Source organism: Cuculus canorus, chromosome 2, assembly GCF_017976375.1.
Source record: "Cuculus canorus isolate bCucCan1 chromosome 2, bCucCan1.pri, whole genome shotgun sequence".
Classification (NCBI taxonomy): domain Eukaryota; kingdom Metazoa; phylum Chordata; class Aves; order Cuculiformes; family Cuculidae; genus Cuculus; species Cuculus canorus.
In genome coordinates this window covers 62809655-62835127 of record NC_071402.1, presented here as the reverse complement: position 1 = coordinate 62835127, position 25473 = coordinate 62809655, and the positions used below count along the sequence as shown (strand labels likewise).

Sequence of the window (25473 nt, the reverse complement as noted above, 5' to 3'; positions counted from 1 at the left end):
AAGAGTAAAGGAGTATGTTAGTATTTGCAGAATAGTAAAATGTGTGATGTAAAGCAGCATACATGTGCTGGAGAAAAATGAGTTTGGAAAGCTTTTAAATTAGATTTACAGTCCCAGGTGTAGAAAGAGACTAACCCCTGTGAGAGGTGCACCTCACTTAAATGAGACTCACCACTAGGAATCTTATACTTTATTTTGATGTTCTGCATAGCCCGCTTTTTTTCCAGTTGCTTGTTAATTGAATAAATGGAGAGAGAAATGTTTCCTTTGGTGGTATGTGGCACTTGAAACTTCCTTGTCATTATGCTGCTTCCTTATTGTTATGAATGTCCTGTAAATGGATAAAATTGGCTGGAAACCTATGTTCCAGAAAGGCAAAGAGTTGTGAGGTTAGGCTAATGTGATTTATGCTTTGTTCATTTCTTTATTATCTGATGGTCCTTTTGGTTCACTAAGAGATGATCTCTGGTAGGCAGAAGAGGGGATTAGTTTACTTTTGGGGCTCATGGGAAAGAATCTTTGTCTCTGAACTTCTAGCTGTGCCTCTGATGAAAAGAGGGACTTGGACTCTTTGAAAAGGTGAAGCTTGACTTTATAATGATAATTTGCTCTTAGAAATTATTTGGAGTCAGAACATTTGGCAGTGTATAAAAGTATATGAAAAAGCATATATAAAAGATCTCGAGTCCCTGCCTTGAGGAATATACATACCAATTAAAACATAGTAATATGTTCTACACGTATTATTCATTAGAGGAGAAAGACCCAACAAAACCAAGTGATGGATTTCATTTTGGAAAATAATTTTGAGCAATTTACGGAAAATACATTTTTAAGAATTAATAAAAAATAATGAAAAACCAGTTCTGAATGCAGTGTCGAAACACAAGGTCATAAGTGGGAAACCGACACAAAAGATACATTAGGGACATGGAATCACTGCCCACACAAAAGAGAACAGGGTGGAACTGTGGAGGTCCTTGAAGGAGAAGAATGGCACTTGAACCTAACACATGAGACAGTTGACCTGGTTGTTGTCATGGTTGAATTTTTGGAAGAGCACTGTGCTGTTAGCAGCAGAGTTTCTTATACCTGAATGACACAAGTTATAAGCTTGGTGGGTAATGATTGTTCTGTACTAATTGAAGATAGAAAATCCTGAAAAATGGTCATCTTGTAGAGAAGAGGACAGAAGGGGCAAGGTGGAGGCACTAAAGCTTGTGCTGAAATATCATGGCAAACAGGAACTAGTGAGCAGGGACTAAACCTGTGCAAGCGAGGGAGACCCCAAAAGGAAGAATTATTCAGAAAGGGCCCAGACAGGTTTGAGGGAGAGAAGGAGGCTTCTGGAAGAAGCAAGAGCAATGGGGAAGCAGAGGCCAAAGTGTGAGCAGGCAGAAGTGACCTTTAAACTGCATCTATGGGATGGAGATGGCCAGAGAAAGGGACCAAGCGCCTGGCAGCTGCCTGAAGGTGATCCAGAAGGGATCTGACAGGCAGGCGGTGTGTGTGGATAGCCAGGGCTTGGAGGCATGCTGGATGGTGCAGGCGGAGTGGAGTGGAGCTGGGTAGGAAAGTGGAATTAAGGAGGTCAGTGCCGCAGGAGTGGTGTTGCAGCAAGTGGGGTGGACAGGGACGTGTGCTGTGGCGGAAGATAAAGCGATGTCTGTATTGTAATGAGGGCATGACGAGCTCTCTGTCGTGAGGAGTGTGTGAGAGGGGAGGGTGTTGGTGTGTATACGGTACATAGCGATATTTCTTTGAAATCAGAAATAAAGTCTAACTATACTATTTGGTGATGCAAACAGATTTATGGTCTTGATCTGTGTGATTCATGTTTGTCTCATGAGCAGGTATATCTGTCTTGCACTCTGTAGTTGTAGTGTATGGAAAAAGTAATAAACTGGCAATAGCCTGTGCATCAGAGTTTTCTTACTTACTGACTTGTTTGTTCACTATTGTGTGAGTGATGATTTCAGGGGTTTTGTTTTGTTTTGAAGTACTCACTCAGCATCTCTGTGCTGAGGTTGTAGAAGAGTTTGAAAGGAGAGGATGGGGTTTGTTCCTTTGGTTTTTTTCTGCCCTTAGCTCTACCTTCCTGTTCCCAAGGCCAGCAGTGAGTTCAGGAATGGTTTTGGAGATGGATGTCCGTTCAGGTCCTTCTCTTTCGTGGAGGAGGTAACACAGAATAATTTTCTGCAGTTGGATAAATTTCATAGAAACATAGTTTGGGTTGGAAGGGACCTTAAAGATCATCTAGTTCCAACCCTGCTACCATGGGCAGGGACAACTCCGACTGGATCAGGCCCATCCAACCTGACGGTTGAACACCTCTAGGGATGGGGCAGCCAAAACCTCCCTGGGTTTCTGTCTGTCTTTGGATTTCTGGGGAAATGAATTGTAAGCTGTAGGTGAAGGATTTGCCCAAAGGTTTAAAGTCTTTGATTAAATGGCAGGGGGAGGAGAGGTACACATACCTGTTCATGTAAGGAAAGTCGAGTAGTTGTGAACAGAATTGTCGGTGTTTATCTTGTGTGGTCCACACTGCCCTGACCTGCCAAAATCTGAAGCATGTATTGTGCAGTAATGAGAACAAATTTAACACTGTTGGTAAAATATGCCTTGAGATCATTTTTATAAGCAGTAGATGGAACCTGTTTGTCTGTTTCGCTGATAAATTGCAGTGGTGTTTCACAGAGATAGTTCAGCACTTCATGCCAAAATAAACCAGACCAACTGACAGCTGAAAGATTTGATTTTTGGGTTTAGATTCTCTTCTCTTGTCTGACGGCTTTGAAATCTACAAAAAGTAATCTTGTACTTTGAATTAATTTGGTATACAGGACTATTGCTTTCTATCCTTTGTGGTTAAACCAGGAAATAAATAAAAAGAGGAGAAAAGTAGTTACCCTACTGCGTAAGTCGACTCATGCTTGAGTGTAGTGTCACTGTTGTTGTACTGGCTATACCTGTTTGCTTTTCTATGCAGACAAGGTTGGGCCAGTGCAAGAGGGAGTATATTTCACAGCTGGATTTATCACAGGTTTAGTGGAAGTAGCTTTTAATGATGAGAACTACAGAAAACTCTAAAATGAAGTCATGGAGTAATGAAGTAACAGCAAATATAATCTTTAAAACTGCTGAACTTAGAGATTTGTGAACCCCTCTTTTAAACTAATAGCAATCACCTGTTTTATTACCAAGCGTAAGATAAGCTCATCATCACAAATTTTGCTTGTGGACAGAGTGATGCTCAGGGGTACTACGTACCTTAGCAAAAGAAGGTGAAATTAAGGTATTTTTGAGACACTGGCTGTCCACAGATTGGCTTTGAGCACTGTCCTCTGCTGGTTCAGGGCTAGTGTCACTTAGGCAAAGCTGTGCACAACATAAGTATTACAGTGAGTCTTGGGTTCTCAGCTGGTGCAGAGTTAGCTTCAGCGTGGCTGGTTTGGGATCTGTGAAGCACAGAGTGTCGGTTCTTGGGCCTGGGCATAGTCTGCATGCTTGACATTCAGAAATGTTGCAGAGAATGGAAAAACTGTGATTGAAAGTCTTAATTACCTGCTTAAGTTCTTAAATGTTTAAGAAAGCTTCCTAAAATAGAGCTCATCCATGTTGTTTTGTGCTTTGCAAGAGCTTCCAGGGAAATGCTATACATACACAAAAAACTCAGCAACTGAAAATTAAGTTTTGGTGGTTCGTATTCTGTCAGTTTTGTGTTGCTTCTCAGTGCTGAACAGTGCTACCTCAGAAAGTAATATTTAATAGTATGCTTTTATGGCTTATTTCTTATTGTCTCTCCTTGTGTTTCAGGGCATAGCTCCTCTCCCTTTACCCTCTGCCCTTTCTCTCTCACTCTTCTGCCCCCCACTTCTTAATGCAAAAAACCCCAAACTTATAAACTTTCTTTAAACTTCACTCTTAAAATGAGATTTTGAAAAGAGAGAAGGAAGTATAGCCCAAAAGCTTGTTTCTTTGTTTTACAATTCCTTTAAAATACTGGGGGTATGGGGAGGGAAGTGAGCAAACAGCATGGTGGTATTACTTTAGAAATGATTTTTTGTTACAGTAAGGCTTTAACAGTTAAAAAAAAGTGCTGTAATTCTAAATCTGCTAGCAAGTTAACGCTTGGCAACACATATTTATAATGTAATAATTCTACTGTAGCCGTTTGAGCACTAGGATAAATTTGGTATAAGAGAAATTTATTACCTTAAATTTCTTAATTCTCCACACAGCTTATCTCATAGCAGTGTACCGTAGAATAATCTTTACTTTCCACTGACCTGCTGTACACGTAGATGTAGATAGTAAATTTGGTTGGTATTAAACATGCAACTTTTTGCGTTAGCCGTCTGCTATGGGCAGGTCATTATGGAATTGTATGTATGTATAAAGCACTGAATTTCATTCCTCACTGGTGTAATTGTTGTGACAGGGAGGAATTTGGGCTCTTAGCACAATGTTGCTTCATGTAACTTTTGCTGGAGTAGGAAATCAACAATTCAAAATATTTACTTTTAATTATGTTCACATTTTTTTGCCTTCAAGTCTTGATTTACACAGCACAAAGGCATTCCATTTTTAGCTAGCGGTATAGCTTCTCATTTGATACAAATTGATCTCATGGCACTGTGTGTGCTTATGGCAGCTGAGGATGTGGTTTGTGTGTAGCTTGCATTGATGGGGTAGATGAAAGAGGCAGCAAGAAGGGGTGGATGTGTATGTGTGTGATGTACTGCACTCCAGTATTTTACACCAACTGACAATCCAGTCCTTATTCTTCTGCAGATAATGTAAAACTACTAAAATTAAGTATTTCTTTGTCATGACACTACAAATAAAAGCATAAACATTTTTTTTTCATTTTAAGATTCAAATGGAGCAGAACATAACAGAGCTTATTTGCAGGAAAATACCCTGCCCATACAGTTTACAAATCAGCCCCCATGCTGCAGATTTAAAATGGCTATGTTACAACTCCCTGTAAATTGGTTTGCAGTGGAAAGCCTAACAAGATCATTAAATATAAAAGCACTGTTGGTTGCTGGGAAAATACTGTGCTGCCCATATATATGTGCATCTCCATAGACATGCATGAATAGACAGCATCAATGCCATCGATCTGAATAAGGAGGTAATATACAGTATTGAGGTGACTTTGCTTGTATTTTTAACTGATTTATTTTTTGTTTAATACTGTGAGAATTGTGGTTGTTTCTTCAACTTTTCTTTTAATTTTTAGTACGTGAGAATACTAAGGCACTAACATAATCACTTCGTGGCTGTAGCCAAATAGGAAAACATTATTGTTAAATGGAAGTAAAATGGAGGGCTTTTTCTGTTTGTTTTTTAAAGTTTTCTAAAGTTCTTTTCTAGAACCTAAGATGTTGCTTATATTCAGAATTATTGATACTATAACAGCATGTCAAACTAAAAGCTTTTGACTTTCCAACATATAGATATCATTAATGACCCTAGGAAAAAAACCCAAAACAATCACATCTGCACTAGTGCAGTTCTTGGCTTTTCTAGGGCTGATCAATAATTACATTGTGTATTCATTCCCCCAGCCCTCCACCTCTCGAGGTCAACTTTAACTACTAGTCTTTATATTTCAGAAAAAGGACATAGACTGCCTTGTGCATTAATAATACTGATCTTAGTGTTTCATCGGGATCTATTTTATCCATCAAAAAATCAGTAACTTTTTTTTTTTTAATTTAAATACATTATCTGTAATTTTTAAGGAGCACTTTCCTCCTTTTCTACCTTCTGGTGCTGTGTTGAGACGTCTAGAAACTGGACTGAGTATGCTGAGGTTTGCTATGTTTTTGCTATTTAAATGGATCCTCTCTTGATTGTATTGTAGCATGTGACAGTGACAATGGGAGAACAACAATTTCAGGGCCTCGTGTCTGGGTAGAAACGCAGCTGCTGCAATAAAGTCTTGTTATGGTTGACCAGTCACATTTGGACAGTTATTTCTAATTAGAAATTCTTATTTATGTTGCATTAGAAAATAGTTTGGAGCAAACTGCCGGATACTTGGATGAAGTTAGTTAATTTTCTTCTCTTTGCCTTGGAAGATTAATGTCGCTTTTTTATTTTGTCCTGCAGCCAGAATAAGTAATCTTGAAAGAATCTTGACTTTAAAATAATCTTTCTCTTTGTTTTTATTTTATTTTTTTTTTTACTATAATGTAGTGGTCTCCAGTAACTGCTATAAATAAAGGGTTATTGTGGGTAGTTCTGTCAGTGTTAGACATCACCACTAGTTTAAAGTCTTGTGATGGCATTTTGTGATTTCTGCATTGTCCTTTTTTTCCATGAAAGTACTAGTGATACTGGTTCCCTTTTATTCATTTCTTCATATTAGAGGGGAAATGTAGCTTGTTCATAATGGATTATTGATTGGTCTGCGAACAGCAGAAGCCCCAAGGCCTTGTCATCAATGGTACTTACGCTCCCAATAGTGAATGCATCGCTTCATGCGGCTATTCGCAACCTCAGTCTGTAGAATATAAGCCTGTAATTGTTACTCTTGTGCAGCGCAGTTTTTAGGGAGAGGAACTCTTCATTGTCATTATGGGATTTTCCCCCTCAATTTGTTCGAAGAATAGTCCCTTTGTTTTGGTAGCAAGATAAAGCTTGTCCTGGATGTTAATGATATATTTCAATTCATTGCTTAGAATACTACAGTGTAACTAATAAAGTACATTTCTTTGTCTCCCAGAAGACAAACACGCACAGTATACTAAAACACAAAATATGTACTGAGTGGGTGACGGCTCTGTGTTTCTCAACATATCCCATAGCAGTGCAGAAGCAAACTCGTCCCCCTCCCTTCCCCCTGCCTTGCCCCTGAACTGCTTCTTGGAGAGCCACAAAAAAAAAATATCTGGGTTATGGAGATCTTTCTGACTTTGTTATGAGAGAGGTCACCTCGCTGCAAATGCCTACCTCTAGCTTTTTTCACTGCTAGTGTTTTTGTCTTTATTTCAGTGTATTCTTTGCCCTGCGAAGGGTGTGGCATTGATTGAGAAAGGCCTGACTCTGCTTTCTCAGCCCTGGCTGCCAGTCTGAAGCCTGCTGCAAAATGTCAGCTCATGGAGGGAGAAAGACGTGAAAACACATGGTGTATTTGGAGAAGCTGAAAATAATATCTCAGGGTTCAGACAGTAAACTTTTCAAATGAGAAGAGCTTCCCCAGCTGCAGGGAAAGGCTGGTTTAAAATAATTAAACAAAAAAAAAAAAACATTGCAAAGTGCTGCTGAAGGATTTTATAAAGCCTAAGCGGAAATAGACTAATAGAAATTCCTTGTTTGTTTTTTTCCAGGAGCTTTTTATTTTTCCTTTCCAGTCCTGTGTCAGTTTTGGCAGGCTTAAACAAACTTCAGGAGGTCTGTTGTCAAGATTGCCGCTTTTAATAACAGAATACATTTGAAGATTTGACAGTCTTCTACAACTGACTTGGGATTTTTGGATAGCAGTAAAAACTGGGTTAGTTTGGATTACTCTCAGAACATCAATTCAGAGCTATGCTGCCTTCATCTAATGGCAAGTTTAGTCTGTAGGTTACAGAATGCCAGGATTTCCTATGTGTTCAAGTATGGGCTTAGTGTTTAAAGATACCCTTGCTCTTCTACCCTCTGGTGTAGTTTGAAGGGTGCTATCAGCTCAAAGTTGTAAAGGGTCAGTAGGCTTGTGGTGTGTCCAGTTCTGGGCTCTCCGACTCAAGAAAGACAAGAAACTACTGGAGAGAGTCCAGCAAAGGGCCATAAAGATGATTAGGGGACTGGAACGTCTCTTATGAGGAGAGACTGAGACACCCGGGTCTGTGGAGCCTGGAGAAAACTGAGAGAAGATCTTATCAATGCTTATAAATGTCTAAAGAGCGGGTGTCAAGAGGATGGGCTAGACTCTTTGCAGTGGTGCCCAGCGATGCGACAAGGGGCAGTGGGCACAAACTGGTGCACAGGAAGTTTTTACCTCAGTGTGTGGAAAAACTTTATTGCGAGGGTGATGGAGCACTGAGACAGGCTGCCCAGGGTTGTTGTGGAATTTCCTTCTTTGGAGGTATTAAAATCCCACCTGGATGGTGGGGATGCCACAGGTTGCCCAGGGTTGTTGTGGAATTTCCTTCTTTGGAGGTATTAAAATCCAGGTGGCATTCCTTGTGCAGCCTGTTCTAAGTGAACCTGCTTTAGCAGGAGAGTTGGACTAGATGATCTCCAGAGGTCCCTTCCAACCCCAACCGATTCTGGTCCACAAGACGCGTTCCGGTAGGACTGGTGCCTAAATGCAGGTGGCAGGATGGAGGCTGTAATCAAGGTTGTGAACTGATGAGCCCCATGGGATCCAGGTATTCAGAGGAAGCCATGTGTCCTCACAAGGGGAAGATGAGGGTGTGCAGCGAGGCTGGTGTGTGTGGAGGATGATGTCCCTTCAGTGGGGGGAGAAGACTTGAAGTGGGAGAAAGGTTTTTGTGGTTCAGTGCTCACAAAGGCTGGTGAGGCAGTTGTGAAGCGTTCTCTGTCTTTCATCCACATTTTTACTTTGCTTTATTCTCTTCTGGCTTCTTCAGCAAAGTCTGTTTGGCTCTGGAGCAACCTGAGGCTTCTCAAATCAGGAGAAATCAGCTCACCAGGTTGCCATTCTTTGAAAGATACAGCTTTCTAAAATTCACCTACATGCTTAGGTGCTATGTCCTGTCATTTCATCATCTAGAAGGAATTCCGGTAAGATGTTTTTTCCACAAGATCATGTGTTATTGCTGCTTTTGGCAGAGAAACACGGTGGAGTGATTGTAGTGCATATTCAAAGTGCTTGGAGTTAGAAGAGCCATATTTCACCATTGCATTTATCTTTCAGATGGAACTTGAAATGCACTCAAACTGAAAGCAGGTTTTATTAAAATATATACTATGCTATTTGAATAGGTCTATGTAGCTTTCCAGATTGTTCTTGTTCGTTACTTACTGAAGAGTTTTCCCTTCTTGCCACCATGCTCCATGTAATATGATTTTTAAAATGAGATTTAATTGAAGAGAAATTAAAAAAGATTGTACTAGTCGTCTGTCTGTTGGAACAGGAATAATTTTCTTGTATGTTTTCCTCTTGGTCTGCACTGCGGAGTATTTTTATACTTAATAGAGTTTGCAATTGCTTTTTCAGTGTAGTATCTCTTGTGTTCTATTTTTCAGTTTTCTGGTGTTGTTTATTTTCAGTTTCTTATTTTATTAATTTTGTTTGAAGAGGCACAAAAGGTCCTTGAGGAGGGTCTGTCTCACCCTGTGGGGAATCCTTACAGCATACCTGGTCCTCTTCCAGAACACGCAGGTGGCATGAAGCGAAGAGCAATAGGTATTTCAGAATACTCCTGTTCTATTTTACATACGCTTCACTTCAAGACTACATGAGTGTCCTGCAGAAGTCTCAAGGATGCTGCTGCTGTGCACCAGTGCACCTGCGACACTGCAGGCAGGAGTGGGCTACCGTGGTCTCACAGGGGAAGCTGTGACTGATGCTGGGAAAGGCGCCAGGGCTCCGTGGTGAGAGCAGGTCGCTTTGGCCAAATATGTTTTCTGTCAGGCCAAGAAGTTGTGACTTAGTTTTTAAAACCAGAGGAATTTTTATGCCTAGGTGTTTGGAATAGAGTCAACTCTCAATACTAGCTCTAAGCTTGTAGGAAAGCTTGTTTTCCCTTCTGGGGGTTGAACGTAAAAAGTTTATTTGTTCCTGTGTGTGTCAAGGCAAAGACTCTCTGTGGGGCAGTGGGTGCAGGACCGAGTGTTTTAACTACGATAGCTGGCTGAGCAAAGGCATTTCTCAACATGCCACCCTTCCTGTTTTTAGGTCTTTGTTCATGTTTCTCTTCCACCTTGCTTTATATACCAAACCTGCATGTAAACAGTGATGATGTTAAGCGCCTCGGTGCACTTTAAAGGGGCTGAAAACGCCTCCTGGGCACTGGCCAGTGGCTTCTTACTTGAACTGCTGATCTGTAGTTCAACAAAATGAAGTTAATCTAGTTCATATGCCCCTTACAACAGAGTAACTCCTCCCTCAAGGAGTTGTATGGCATTTGTCATAGGCTGCAGTGCCATTAAAATACACAAAATATTTTTGAAGAAAGCATATTAATTTACAGTTTGCAGTCACTCGCATTTCCTTACGGCTTGCCTCTCTGCTAGTGGGGATCTCTGTGTTATGACAGTCTGGAGGGCTGAATGTGACTCTGCTATGGATTCTGTGTGACAAGCTGGTACTCTAGGAACTGCAGGCTGCACTTGGACCAAAGCAATGAAAGGTTACTGGTTACCAACTGAAATTACTGAGAGTTGAAATATTTTCTAGTAGCCTTAGGGTAGCTGAAGGTGGCCATGTTCCATGTGTTCTGAAAGAGAGTTATTTCAAGATAATTTCAGATTCATAATTATTTCAAAATGCAAATGATTTTTATCATCACTGTCAGAAACAAAAGTGACAATGGCAAAATTTTACTCAGTGGAGAAGTAATCACTGTGGTTTGATTTGTCAGTTGACATGTTCTGTCCCTTGTGCCATCTTTGGTGTTGAAATAATTATTTAATAACTAATACTAAGGTGGAAATTATTAAGCCAAAATCATCTTTTCTATTGGTAGGATTCTTTACAAGTGATGTTTTCCTTATTTTGTATGTTCAATATTCCAAATCAAAACTTTTTTCAAAGTTGTTGTATTTATTTCATTTTTTGCTGCTTCTTTCTACTGAGCCCTGACTTTGCTGTTCTGCAAAGAGGGAGTGCCACTTTAAGTGGCACTCAAATGATGAGAAGAGGGAGTTTTAAGTTGTTAGTGTATGTCTGTGTCAGTCGCTTTACCAAAGCCTTAGGGATACCTCCGCACACTGTGTAAAGCAAACTCAGATTGGGTGAACACCCTTCCTTCCCCTGGAATTTCTATCTGTGGAAGATAGGACTTGAAATTTTGTGGGTGTGGGTGAATTCAAATATGGACGAATTCAAATAATTCAATTCTAGAAATACTTTATTTTGACTTTTAAAGTTATAAATTGCTGCGTATTAGCCAAGCTGAAGTAATAAAGATGAAACAATTTTCTCACAATATTTTGGTGAAGATGATAACACTTCCTTTAAGTATTTTAGACTAATAAAATAATTTGGTAATTTGTTAACTCCAGTTTTCCACTGGCCTAGGGAGATCTCCTGTGAGTGGCTAATGTCCCTCTTATAAGTAATGCTTTCTTCATGTCCTCATTTTCATAGCTTAGTTTCATTAATGAAAACACTATAAATAATTAAAGTGAAATAGATCAAGACTAAATATAGGGAAGCTGTGCCCAAGTAAACAAAGGGACACTGAAGCTTTGGATTTACATGTGCCTGAGCTGCTGCATACAGCATTCTTGTCTAAGTTTGGCTTTTAAAGCTCTTCTGAACTTTCAGACAGGAAACACTGCAGAAAGTTGAATTAAAATGGGACTGCAATAAGAGAAAAAAAAAAAAAAAAAAAAGTGGCTAGTCAGCCTACCAAGAAGCAGTGTTCTCACTGGTGTAAACTGCGGAAAATACAGAATATAGAAAATGTTGTATGAAATGCCTAGAAAAATCTGTCCCCAAAGCTTGCTGGTTTTTTTTTTCCCTGCAGTACTGTAGGTGGTTTAGAAATGGTTCAGAATAAGCTGTTGCCTTTTCAAGTATATTATTGTATTAAATGCAAGAAGTTGCCCTGGTGTTTCTTTTTATGATTTAACGAGTGTTAGGTAAAGTTTTTGATTATAAGACAACATGGGTTGTTACTTGGCAGATTTAGCTTATGGGTCAAGTAAATAAGACGTTACTCTGAATTTCCATCCACAAGTATGCAGTGTAAACTGCGTTTATGTTTGTTTAGTGTGTTGGTACCTTCTGGTAGAGCCACAACTTCCAGTGGCTGCCGTTCTTTATGTACCCAGGGAGTTTCTTCTGAGGCTGCCCCACCATTTGGTTTTAAATGGCTGATTTCAGAGATTAACTTAGAAACTCTTGTTTGTAAACTTTCTGCTCATATAGATGTCTAAATTTGTCATGTGGTTTGTTTTTTTTTTTTAGTCATAATATAAAAATGCTTTATTCAAGAAATGAAGTTGTATTTGTAACAAGTCAGCTTTCTGAGGAAGAGGTAGTTTGGGCAGATGCTGTTGATAACTCTTAACGTACTGAACAGATATTAATTATGCAGAAAATCAAACCCAGAAATGAACGATATTGTAGCAAATAAGAGGACTAGATTAATTTAAACATAATTAAGTTGTTTCATAGTGTGTAACTGAAATGAGCACTGCATCAGTTTTAGCTTGCTATTTGTTAGGTTCATGCTGGTGGTTTGGTTAGGCTATTTATTACGTATTGAAGAGACTCAGGGGTGAATACAATGAGAAACCTTAAAGTTTGCAGCTGTAGATCTGTAGTTCTTTATTGAGTCATAGACGTCAAGTGATGAATGTGTGAAGATAGTCTTGTTATTGCTTTGCGTATTTTTAGCTATAGTTCAAGAAGCTGACGTTTTCTTAATGTAGTAATACATTGGTTCTCTTTGTTGGAGAGTATGGTATTCTTGGATCTTAGTCATGGTGTTTGTAGTTTTTAATGATAGGAAGGGGGAAAGATTTTTGTTTAACAGTGCAGTGATTGGAAAATAAACAGTCTATGGAGATCTTAACTATAGGTTTTTGCCATACACAAGGTGGAGAATTACTGGTGTTTTGTATCTTGCGTTGCTGAGGCGGGTATTGACCGCTGTATTTAATTATGACAAGATACAAAAGCTTTTAAACTCCTATTAATCTGTTTTGTTAATCAAAGTTGTTTCTTATTTTGTTTGTTTGTTTATGGTTAAGATTCTGTTTCATTGAGGTGGGTGGTTCTGTGGTTTCCTGTATGTCTTGTTGACATAAATCTTAAGATCATTTGATACCCACAAACATTATCATTTTACTTTGTTGAATCGAGACTAAGTATTACACTTCCTACCTTGTCTATCAGGGAAATAACTTCTAGTTTTCCTGAATGCTTTGTCAGGCACTGGATTTTTGTTTTCTCTCTAATCAAAGTAGTGAGTGTCTTCAGTCTCTGCGCCTGTTCTGTGCATGCCACATCCAGCATAGCAGAGCTGTCTGAAACACAAAGTAATGTGGTTGCCAGCAGGAATATGATAGTTGCTAGTCCCTAGGAAAGGCTTTTATCTTTGGCAAGCAAGTGTTTTTCATGAAATTACATATGGTAAAGCCACAGATTTAAAGTGTAATACCCCCCCTCAAGAAATGTTTTCCTCATTTAAGGTGTATTTTTAGTCACTTCGGACTGTTTTTAAAACAAAAAGTATTTTTAAAGTTGGCACTTTTTTAGAAACACTGATGTCAGTGCATGGAAATGAATGTTTGCTCTGGTTTGGACTTCACTTGTTTATTAATTTTTACTTGTTTATTATTGATATTGAAGTCTAGAATATCAGCAGATGGGAGAAGCTGCTGCTTTTTTTGAATGCAGGGCAAGTGATGGCATCTCTTCCATTAAAAATATGAATGGGTTTAAATATATTTAAGATTCAACTTACATAATTTCTGTACATTTGTGTGATTTTTGTTCTTGTTTCAGGTGATCTATGCCATCCGCTTACAGAGCACAGGGAAATAAATCTGCGCTTTGGACTCTCTTGAGCAGCTGGAAGGAGAAACAATACCCTGAGAATGAAGCAATAAAAAAATCTCTCTGCAGAACCGTATGATTGAAAACGCGGTCCAGCCCTCCTCTGCTGCTGGACATGCTTTTATTCTTCTGCCCTGCTCACCTGATGTTGCAGTAGTACAGATGGATCGTAGCAGAGAGGCAGAAATGGAGTTACGGAGATCCTCCAGCCCGGGCAAGCTAAGCAAGGGTGACATGGATGCTGACAAGACCATGTGCCACAGCTGCTGCATCTGCGGTAAAAGTTTTCCTTTTCAGAGTTCCTTGTCGCAGCACATGAGGAAGCACACAGGCGAGAAGCCCTACAAATGCCCTTACTGCGATCACAGAGCTTCCCAAAAGGGCAACTTGAAGATTCACATCCGTAGTCACAGAACAGGCACTTTAAGTCAGGGGAATGAGGCGGAGATGGGAGAGGCGCAGCTTGGGGAGACGGGCGTTTCGGAGGGCCTTGGCGGGTGCACCAGCCCCACTAAAAGTACGTCTGCCTGCAACAAGATCTTGAATGGTACAGTGCAGGTAGATAGCAGCAAGATCTTGTTGAGAAGCAGCAAGAAGGAGGTCATGGAGGTGGTGTCAGCTGAGGAGGATGGCAAGATGACCTCTTACCAGTGCACCTTCTGCAAAAACAAATTTGAAAGAAAGAAGGACCTGGAGCAGCACCTGCACCAGGTCCACAAACCGTTCAAGTGCAAGTTGTGTAGCTACATGACCCTGAGGGAAGAGACGCTGTTGAACCACATAGAGAAGGACCATGTAACAGCTCAGGTTCTGAATGGGGAGGCCTACACCGAAAACTGCAAGAGTGAGATGAGCGCAGGAGAGTTTCCGTGTGAAGTCTGTGGTCAGGCCTTTAGTCAGACCTGGTTCCTGAAAGCTCACATGAAAAAGCACAGGGGGTCATTTGATCATGGGTGCCACATTTGTGGCAGGAGGTTTAAAGAGCCCTGGTTTCTTAAGAACCACATGAAGTCGCATGGCCCCAAGTCTGGGAGCAAAAACAAACCAAAAAATGACTCGGAGCTGATAGCCACTATCAATGATGTGATACAGGAGGAGACGATTGTGACAGGCCTATCTCTGTACGAAGTTTGCACCAAGTGTGGAAATCTGTTTACAAATATGGAAAGCCTGAAAGCGCACAACGCTGTTCACTACCGGGCGCAGCGGGGCAGCGCTGGGGATAAAGCTGAGGGCTTAACTGATGGGAGCCTAAGCTCTGCGGTAACAAAGCAGTTTTTCTTGCAGTGTCTCAATCTAAGGCCATCTGTAGGGCCGGACAGAGTTGCAGGAGGACAGCCTGGGAAAAGAGTAGCCGAGCTGGATCCGGTCAGTAGCTACCAAGCTTGGCAGCTGGCCACTAAAGGAAAAGTAGTAGAGCCCTCGGAATATGTGAAGTATGTGGGATGGGATGAGGCCCTGGCAGATGCGGATGTGACTTATGACAAGGATAAAAGAGAGTATATCCTCGTCAACCAGGAGAAGCGCAAACGAGACCAGGACTCTCCGAGCTCTTCCAGCAACCCCAAAAAGAAGAGCTGCACCAGCGGGCGCCCGGAGAAAACTGTAAATGCCCCACTGGGGGAGAGCTGCCCACTCTCCCAGGGGGACCTGGACTACCGCCCTGCCTCACGGCAGAGCCGGCGGGCCACCCAGAACAAGTCCACCGAGTGCTTTGAGTGCGGGAAGATTTTCCGCACCTACCACCAAATGGTGTTGCACTCTCGGGTGCACCGCAAGGAGCGGAGGAGCGAGGGTGGGACGGCCACACAGCCTGACCGTTACGGCTCCAGCAGCGAGGAAGGGGACTCGGGGTCTGTCAGTGGGCCCAGCACCCCTGGGTCTGCGTCCGCCCTGGAGGATTCAGCTACCTCTGGCCTGGGGGAGGAGGGGGCTGAGGAAAGCTCAGAGGAAGGAGCAGCAAACCCGTCACTAGGTAAGACTGCTCCCAGCCCTTATTGCTGTTGCAGGTCCTTTTGTCTCCTGGTGCAGGGCACGGCAATCAGCACAGGGAGAGTTGTGTGAAAGTACATGAGAGGTATAAAGGCAGTGTAGATGGGAGTCCAGTGCCCACTGAGTACTGCTGCTGCTTGTCTCTACGTGGTGATGGGTTTCTGGTGCAGGTAATACAAGCAAGATCAGAGGATGTCTTCATAAGGTGCAGGTGAACTTGTATTTCTGTGAAGGACACCTGAGAAGTATCTTAGTTGCATATAGCAATGCTGTGGTGTAGGGTAGTGTCTTCCCTGGACATCTTGGGGGCTGTTTTCCTGCAATTTCTGGGCCTCCTTTGCGCTGTTCTGCCAATAGCATGTAGGTGTAGTAGGCGCACAGCCTGTGTGGTGTAGTCCCAAAGTGTGTAAACTTGTTAATCGCCAGCATGAGAGGCATCTCTCTCCTCTTCTGTGCTCTGCTTCCCAAATTGTGTTTATAGCTCCAAAGGATATAATTAATCTCACTGGATTACAGCAGTCCTTTGAGGATAACACTATTAAATGCAACAAATTATTCTCCAAATAGCAGTAAAGTAAATATTTAAAAGAACACCATTAAGCACTTTTGTATCTTTTAAAAAATATTTTATTCTTCTCGTTCACCATTCTTTGTTTATAATACCCTTTTAGAAATGTGAGATTAACCATTCTTTCCTTACTAGCCTTGCGCTGGTTTCTTGTTTGTTTTCTCTTTGGCAAACAATAATGTTTTCCTCTCATTTTCATTTCTCTTGTTGTGAAGAAGTTATTTGTAGAGGTAAAATAATTTTCAAGACCATCATGGATGATGTAATCTGCACTATTGTGGAAGAGGGTGGGTTGATTCAGCTAGCTGTGTTCTTTCAGGATTTTATATAATGTTGTTCTTTATCCTGGCGACTGACCCTGCAGCAGCAAAGCAATATTTTCCAGAATTGTGTATTAGTAGTTACATGTTTTTCATAAAGTTTGGAAGCAATGTTTGCTTTTCATTTTTTTTTTTTTGTTTGTTTTGTTTGTTTCTGAGCTTCTTTCGTGAGAGACCTATTAGTTTTAGGGCAACAAAAGTTGGAGCTGACACTGTTTGGCAATATGACTTTCAAAATATAAGGCATAGAGGGAAGAGAGTTCCAAAGGATTGAATTTGTGAAAAATTAAACCCATCTGCTTGTCCATAAACTTTCAAGAATGGTCCTAAACTTGATTTTGTTACAACTTGGATCGAGTCCCCAGGGGCCAAATTGGGTGCACGCTAGAACAGAAATTTAATTAAACCAAGAACTCATTTTTTTTAAAAGGCTTTCTTGCCCTTTCCATAAACCACAACTTCAAAAAGTCCTAGCAACAAACTGACTTAAATATTTTCACTATGATTACTTGCCCAGTAAAAGACTCAATGTTTGACTCTCCCGTCTGCTGTTGGATTTTGGGCACTTAAAAGTTCCTTACGGGAGCATATATACTTACTTTGTATGAAAATCCATCAGCTGCCACCTGAAGCACCTTGGTACAGTTGACACAAGATACAGTGATAAAACTGCAGCTTTGCCTGCAGTTTAATGGGGCTGCTGTATTTTACCAATGTAATGCACAGTGCCCTTATGGAAACTGCTGTGATGGAAACCTATCTCTCTGGAGACTGGCTGAAAACACTGAAATGCTTATTCACATGATGTTCAAATAGGAAAGCTGTTCTTATGCCCTCTCTGTATTAGCGTTTAATTTCTAACAAGAGGAGCCGTCTCTTTTCTTTGCCTGTACTGCTCAACTCAAGCTCCAAACCGTTGTTGCAGGAGTGAAAGGTGAGAGTTAGTCATGCAGCGGTTTCTGTCACAGGAATTAAATTGACTGACTTAACTGATGGCACTAGCCAACGTCTGGAAACTCATTTCTTTGGGTGCCAGATTGGTTCTTCTCTTTTTTAGCTGGGAAGAAGCAGCAAATGGATGGGCCTAAATACAGACGCAGCTTGGAAGAGGGATGTTTGTATTGATAGGTCAGGGAGGTGGCTGCTGCATTTTATATTTGCTGACTTCACAGCTGAAGAGCTAATCAAGTATTTAATTGGCTAATAAAAACATTTTAATCCTATGATCAAGAGAAAGGTTACCCTTGCTTCTTAATTGAGTTTATTTTAATAACATCACTGTGTCAATGAAGTGAATATTTTTTACAAGTCACAAAAGGTTTTTTTCATTCAAAAGGAAGTTTTTTTTGGTGTGTTTTTTTTGGGAATGAGTGTATTTTCAGTGGTCGGTGTTCTACAACCTAAGTTTTTCGATTTTCTCTTTTTGGTATGTGGATTTTCTGATGTTGCCCTTATGTTGTTTTCTGTAGGACTGGCATCCTTCTGCTCAGTAGGCTGTAGAAATTTTACTCTTCTGCAGATTGCTCCTTTAACTTGAGAGAGGCTTTCTTTCCTTCCCCTATGAAAAGCAACTTAAGAGATGCAGAATATAGGCTGAATTCCACCCTCATGTACCCTCCTGCTAGAGTCAGGTGTTCTGGTATGGCCTTGAAGTACGTTTTGTGCTAGAGATGCTGTTTACTATCCTCTGCTGCAGCTTTTTGTAGTTATTCTCGCAGGTGAAGCTTTTCTGTTGAGAGACACACTCCAGCCTCATGGACAGCATCCCTCCCCAGTGAAGGCAGGCAAGCAGCGCTCTTGGTTCCTGTTCCTGACGTGCCTTCTGAAGTATTATTTTTACTCTTGTGCTGCTCGTAAGGGTATATAATATAATAGCTTTAAAATAATTTTTAAAAAGTTTTGTGTCTTTACTGGTTTTTACCCCTTTGACGCATTACTATGTTATCCTGGGTCAGAAAAGGGCATTGAGACTGCCAGGTATTGAATGCTGTGGCCTTAACTCAGCTGAAAGTACTTCTTTGTGCGTTTAATTCTTAATAATCCGAGTAGTCCTGTTGACACGTGGTGTCTTGCACCTCTGAGGCAATGCTGCTTCTGGTGAAAATAATCTCCTCCATCTTGTTTCCTTTCTCTCCTGCCTCTTCTTTCCCTTTTCTTTTTCTTTTTTTTTTTCCTCTGTCAGACTGCTCTGGATTTTTTAAATGCTTTAAGGAGAGACTGATTCACTGTTACTCAATTCATGCTGCTTTTATTATGGTGGCTAATGCAGGAAGGGGCAAGTGGCAAGAACTGTTGCCGTAGACCGTGTATGAACACAGCTTCAGGGCCAAGAGGTTTCAGTCTGAATAGATGAGTTCCTGGACAGCACAGAATATAAAAAAAATCCCCTAGGAATACAATACAGTGGTGTGCAGTCACATTTGGCTTGTAGTGGGGATATTGGTGGTATAGTGGGATCTGCTCAGGAGAAGATGAGCTCCATGAAGGTGTTAGACAGGGGATGGGAGTAGGGTGGAGGGAGAAGAGAAAGGGAGATGGAGGAGGGCAGAAAAGTGGAGAGTCTGAGGAGACCTTGGTGAAGGGAGCTGTGCAGGGGAATTAGGTTTCAAAGGCAGTGGGGAGGCTGAAAAGAAGCATGGGATAGTGTTGGGGTTCCAGCCTTCCAAGGCAGTGTCAGAGTGCAGGGTGTCTTGTACTGAAGCCATGACGTGCTGCACTCAAGAGGTAACTCCAAGAGGATTTCCATGTGAAAATCAGAAGGTCTGGAGCACTTACAGAAATGGGAGACAGCAGCAGGAGTTTGCATTGCCCATGCCTCTCAGGCTTGTTGTTATTGATCTGCTAAAAAATCTAAACTTTGAACTCCTTCCTTAGTTTTAGCTTAACAAAAAAAAAAAAGACGAAAAAAAGAGTAAAAAAGGGCAAAAACGGAAGAGCTCCAAAAGTGTTCCACTTTTTGCTGTACTCCTGTTCTCCCCTCCGCCCCCCACCAGTGGGATAAGGGAGAAAATTGGAGAGGTAAAAGCGAGGGGTCGTGTGGATTGAGGTAAGACAGTTTAATAATTGACGTAAAATAATTAATAGTAGTAATAGGTTGCAAAAAGAGAGAAATTCAAGGAAAAAAAGTGATGCAAATGGAGAACAATTGCTCAGCACCTGATGACCGATGCCTAGCCTGTACCCAAGCAGTGATCACCACCGCCGCCCCAGCCCACCCCCTCCGGTTTACATACTGAGCATGATGCCATATGGTACGGAATACTCCTTTGACCAGTTAGGTTCAGCTGTTCTGTCTGTGCCCCTTCCCAGCATCTTGTGCATCTCCAGCCTCCTCGTTGGCAGGGCTTGAGAAGCTGAAAAGTCCTTGAGTTAGTATAAGCACTACTTAGCAAGAACTAAAACTTAAGTGTGTTATCAGAATTATTCTCATCCTAAATCAAAAACACAGCACTATAGCAGCTACTATTAAGAGAAATAACTCTGTCCCAGCCAAAACAAGGATGTATCTTTATTAGTAAATTAAAAGAGAAGAGACAGCTGTCTGTGAATTGCTTACAGGTAATGCAAACTGGGGGATGTTGCACATACCATTTATCCCAGGCATGTTGTAAGAAAATTATATATGTAAATTGGAATGCTTGAATAGAAATGTAGCAATATTACTAACTACTATGAAAAAAGAAGAGTAGGAGAGATTTATGAAACACAAAGTTGGGCTTTGGATTGCTGAGACATAAATTATAATAAATCCAAGAGCTGGAACTTTAACAAAAAGAGCCTAATTTCATAAGCCTTTTGATTTAAAATAAATCGTAACTAAGTATTGTCCAGATTTCCTTTAATTCCCGAGTAAAATGATGAGACTGTAGTTTGGGGGAGGAAAGGAACAATAAGAATAAAACAACTAAGCAAGTAAAAACAGAAAAATAAAAATGTATAACTCCAAAGTAGAGAGAAACATAGTCCTAGTAAATGTTTTCTGTTGCTAAAGTGAGTGCATGAAACGCAGCTGCCAGTATCCAGTACCAGGATTTCATTGTTCTGCTTATAAGAAAAAATGTTTCTCTGTGTGCAAGGGAATTCCTCTCCACTGTTTAAAATTCAAGCATTTTTACTTTATATCTTAATCAAACAATTACACTGTAGATCCTTCTCATGCCAGACTCTTACTGGAAATCCCACAGTATAGTGCCTGAAGGCAGTGCTGTTGGGATGTTTTACACCGAAGGAAGATCTTGCTCTCTGTGTATAATCTTAAGTATCCTGGAAGTTATTTAGCGTATTTATGTTGCAGAATAAGCATACAACAAATTGAAGAATGTCTCAGTGCTGGACAGTTGTTAACTACTGCCCCAAGCTTCCAAGAAATGAGGTAGTTTCAAGGAAGAGTAGCATCTTGTTGGCTTCTGTAGATGCCTACCACGAAGATAAAAATGTTTCGCTGTGATTGCACACTTCACCAGTTAACTTTGCCATCACGAGGGAGCAGTTGTTGGAATATAAAACCACCTCAACTTTTCAACCCCAACTAATTGTTTTGGTTGTTAATGCCAGGTCTTCCAAACAGAGCGAGTTGATTCAAATCATAGGGGAAGTTGGGCAGAGGCAAGAATCCTACGCTTGCAGAAGTAAGACCCATTACGTGTTGTTTGGGACTTTGCAAAATTTGAACTGTTCCTTAATATAAGTTTGTTGGATCAGGACTAGATCAATTGCCTAGTTAGAATATGTCTAATAATACTATACAGAAATTTCTCTTTTATATCTACCTTGCTGTAACGTACAGTCTAATCCTGATGTGCATAGCAAAGCCACATGTGGTACAATATTTTCTCATGATCTGAAGTTTCTCTGCCAAGCACTGCAGGTTTAAGCAATACTGGCCTGGATGTATCTCCACAGCAGCCCTTTCTTACCTCTTCCCTCTGCTTTGGACTTTAGTACACTCCTCAGGCCTGCAGACCGTATCTCCTATGTATGAGTGTATTCCTGTGGTGCCGCCATCAGCAACAGCTTTTTTGCTTTCATTTATCTTAGGCTGTGGCTTGATATGGACAGGAAAAACTGAGGGAACAGAACAAAATAGAAATTATGCTGATGATCCTGAGGAAATGGATAACAAGAAAAACTGGCAGCTGGAATCACTGAAGTATGTGTTGTGGGGGGAGGAAGAGAGGAGAGCCATAGGGCATCTAGAGGTGCGTTTTAAACTTCCCTTGGCACGTGTGCTTCAAACACGTGAAGTTGTTTGGTTTTTCTTTATTTTAGGCTGATGGTAGGATCTGTGCTCCAGGAAGCTCATGCAAAAAGTATTTGACTGGAACAGGACAGCAGTGCTTTGGTATAATGCAGTCTCTGCCCTTTAATGCTATACATTACCCTGACATCATACCAACTAAGGAACATTTAAGAATTGCCCTGTAGGCATCTTGGGTAATCACTATGTTCCTGATTACCGTGCTTTGTGTTACTAGGTCCTGCTTTACTCAGTCTCATGTAATGTGGGTGGTCAGCAAGAGTGTTAAACGGTAGTTCAAGTTCCTCTTGCAGCGGGACAGCGTGATGAGAAACAGATAACACGCTGTCAGCTCAAGCCAGAACTAAGGCTTGCTGGCTGAGCTTGAGATACTTCAATGCAATACTTCAGTCACTTCTCATGACAGAGATTGCCTTTGTTGTTGCTCAGAGAACTTCTTTTGCAGCAATATGAAGTCATTAATCCAACTGTTGCACTACTTTTATTCCTTGCAAACATTTCAGTGAGGTCTTGTTTAAGTACTGAAGAATTTTGTGTGGGTGTTCTGATACAGCGTGTCAAAGATTATTCTGCTGTATTTAGCTTAATTGTTAGCGTTCCTTTTTTTGCAGGTTATCATGTACAACAACAGGAGACACAATTAGGCAGGAGTATTGTTTAGACAGTTTATTGTAGCTGTAGGTCTGTGATATGAGTGACCAAAACTTAGCTCAGCTTGAAAGAAAATTTGTACCTAGATGCTAAGGGAGAGATAGGTTCACTCAGCCTTTTATTTTATCTGTTAGAAAGCCAGGAAGTGAATGTGGTTTCTTAAAGGTAGATGATAGTAGGATAAACTTTGCCCTGAAGCTTACGCAAGATGCCCAAGGCAAGATTAGTTCTTCATACTTCTGCAGCTTTTGGGAATGTCACAGGATTGTTTGTACCTACGTTTAGTCCTTCCTGAATTTCCAATCTCTGTTCCATTCTTACCAAACAGTAGCATTTGAAAAAAAATATTTCTAAGGGTGTGGAAAGCTATTAGCTGTCCTGATGTCAGTTTGGGCCTGCAAAATTACACTTTTATGCGTAAGTCAGTTGCACAGGGCGTCCAGTTTTCATAGAATGCTTTTAGTTCTTTTTCAGCAAGTATGATAAGTGTCTGCGTATAAGGATTTGGGAATCCAGCTGCACAGTAACTCGGTTTTCTCAGACTCCTCACTTTTTGACATCTGCTCTGGCCTTGCTGCCTTGTAAAAGCCATTTTAGCAATTCTGGGATTTCTTAGTACTGGATGTTTCTTTTACATCAACCTATACCCTGTGAAATACTGCTTTGTGACATTTATAGTCATAAGATCACATTGTGTAGCGCTTTTATTTTCTAGCAGTTTCTGATTAGTGAGCAGGACTCCCTTCCTCCCAGCTAGTAAAACAAGATTCAGGCAATGAAAATTGCAATGAGAGTGTCTTTAATCTGAATGCCAAATATTTGGGGGGGGGGGGGCTGTTAAGTGGGATTCTACTGATCTGTAAATGACTGCTAATGAGGTACTTGTGTAGGGATCTTTGATGTTAAATCTTTTTACTGCTCTTAACATGGTAGTTCACAGTTTACCCTTCATCCATCTTAAACCAAGACTCAGTGTTTTTTGGTTTTTGTTTTTTTTTTTTTTGTTAGCACTAGGCTTGGCAGTAAATACTCTCAGTGGATATGGTGGGCTAAATTCTGTGGGAGCTGAAAACCGGTGAAGTCCCAGGTCTGCACAGGGTATAAAAGTAATGTGCACTTTGGCCTAGTGTTGGTAGATAATTTTTTTTTCTGCAAGTTCGTTCTACAAATACAAGTGTTACTAGGTCACTTGGCTTTATTACTTTTTAACCCAGTAGTCTCATTCGTGCACTGGATTGCTGTAACGTAAAATGGGCTGTACCAGTCATACTGATAAAAGTCAAGAGCAACATACCTGCAGCCGAGGGAAGGCTTTAGAGGGAAAGCTTTACAGTGAAAGCATCAGTAACCTTATTTTTTCTATTATTTTCAGTTTTCTCTTGATAGCCCGCAAGATTTATCAGTGGCATATCTGGATTTTTGGGGAGATGAACAGTATATAGCGAATTTTATGGAAACGTTGGAGGAAAGCTGAGTTTTTCATTATAATTTTCAGTGCCCTAGTCCTTGAATGAGACTTTTGGATCCTTGTGGCACTCGACATGTAACTGCTATGGTGCCATATTTTGTGACTGATATCTAGACGTTATTTTTAATGCTTTGAATGGATTTGTAAATGTGTAGGGAAGTTATTTTCATGGTGAATTTGTTTTCCTTGTTTATAGGCAGCATGGATTTGAACTGGCAAATTGCTGAATGCCTTGGCCCTGATCCAGCAAAACTCATAACTGCTGGCTTGATTTTAAGCATATAAGAAGTCAGATTGGAATCATTGTTAACTACTTTGTTGAACCACTTGGCACCTAGTGGCTTGAGGTTAGAAAAGAACAGAGAAATCTTTCTTCGCTGTAATCAATGCTGGTGTAAATTGCATATCCTGAAATGTACTGTAGCATGCAGACTTTACACTTGATAAGACTAGGGGGGAGCAAGTGTCAGAATCATCTTTTGTGCATACTCTGTTAATGGATTGGGTTACGCTTTAGTGATCGTCCTTTTAAAATGCAGAATCTCTATTGAGAAAGTGTCCATGTGAAAGACAAAAGTACTCTCTCAATTGATGCTTATTGTAACTTGGATATGGCTGCTTACTTAACATGGATTTAGAGCATGAGGTACTCCTCCTTCTACAGGACCCATGGGGTAAGATTTGTCCTCCAACTTTTTAGAACTTTGTTTTCGAAGTTGGTAATCTCAAACCTCAGGTGCTACTTCAGTATCTCTGTTACTGCAAATAACATAAAAATAAATAGCCATTTTTTTTTTTTTTTTTTAGTGTATCACAGCTGTAATTTTAGTCTTGTTTGGTAGCTGTAAGTTGGGGGTAGTCACTCCAAGTTAGATCTCTATTCATTTTTTTTTTCCCCTGAAAGATTACAAAATCACTGATTTAGTTATTTATTTATTTTTAAAGACTAAATTTAGGTTTACTTTGTAATATAAGACACTCCCAAACCTTGTGTTTCTTTGAGATAAAAAATTCATCAGGCAGATGAAGGCATCAGCTACACCTAACAGCACTTCAGAGGTGTGTGTTATCTCAGGATAGCATATGTCTTGTGATCTCTTATTGCTTAAATAGCATTTGAGGCAAGCTACTGTCGGCAAAACCTGAATATTGGGGGGTGTGTGGGAGGAGCACAACCACAAGGGAAATATGAGTTCTTTTGGAAATGTGAACCTCAGGTCTAAACAGCCTCCCCCTCCAGACCCTGTGGAATGTTTTATGTGTGTTTTAACAATAGAGGTCACACACCAGTGTCATGATGGTGAAGGACTTAAGTGCAATGAATCGTGGTGATACTGGGATGTTAAAGAGTTCATTTGCTCTCATCCCCGTTGTACTCCAAGGCAGTGGAGCAGATGCTGCATTTGGTCTTTGCCTTCTGCATGTTTTGTTAGGTATGTAGCAACATTGAACCAAAGTTGTGTTCAGTTTTTTTGTGATTTAGCCTTTTTTCAGTGGGTAGTAATGCCTTTTTTTACTAGA

The 25473-nt window shown here is 40.6% G+C and overlaps 1 protein-coding gene across 4 annotated transcripts in view; it reads left to right on the top strand.

Moving 5' to 3' along the window:
* Nucleotides 1-25473, top strand: part of ZNF516 (zinc finger protein 516) — a 104009-nt gene that overhangs the window by 31039 nt on the left and 47497 nt on the right. For all 4 annotated transcript variants that reach the window (XR_008448673.1, XR_008448672.1, XM_054059373.1 and 1 more), the window contains exon 2: nucleotides 13646-15671. Coding sequence is in view for 2 of the 4 variants with exons in the window: in XM_054059373.1 (XP_053915348.1) it covers nucleotides 13772-15671 (1900 nt within the window). In the remaining 2 variants the exon portion in view is untranslated. The remainder of the gene's footprint in view (nucleotides 1-13645; nucleotides 15672-25473) is intronic.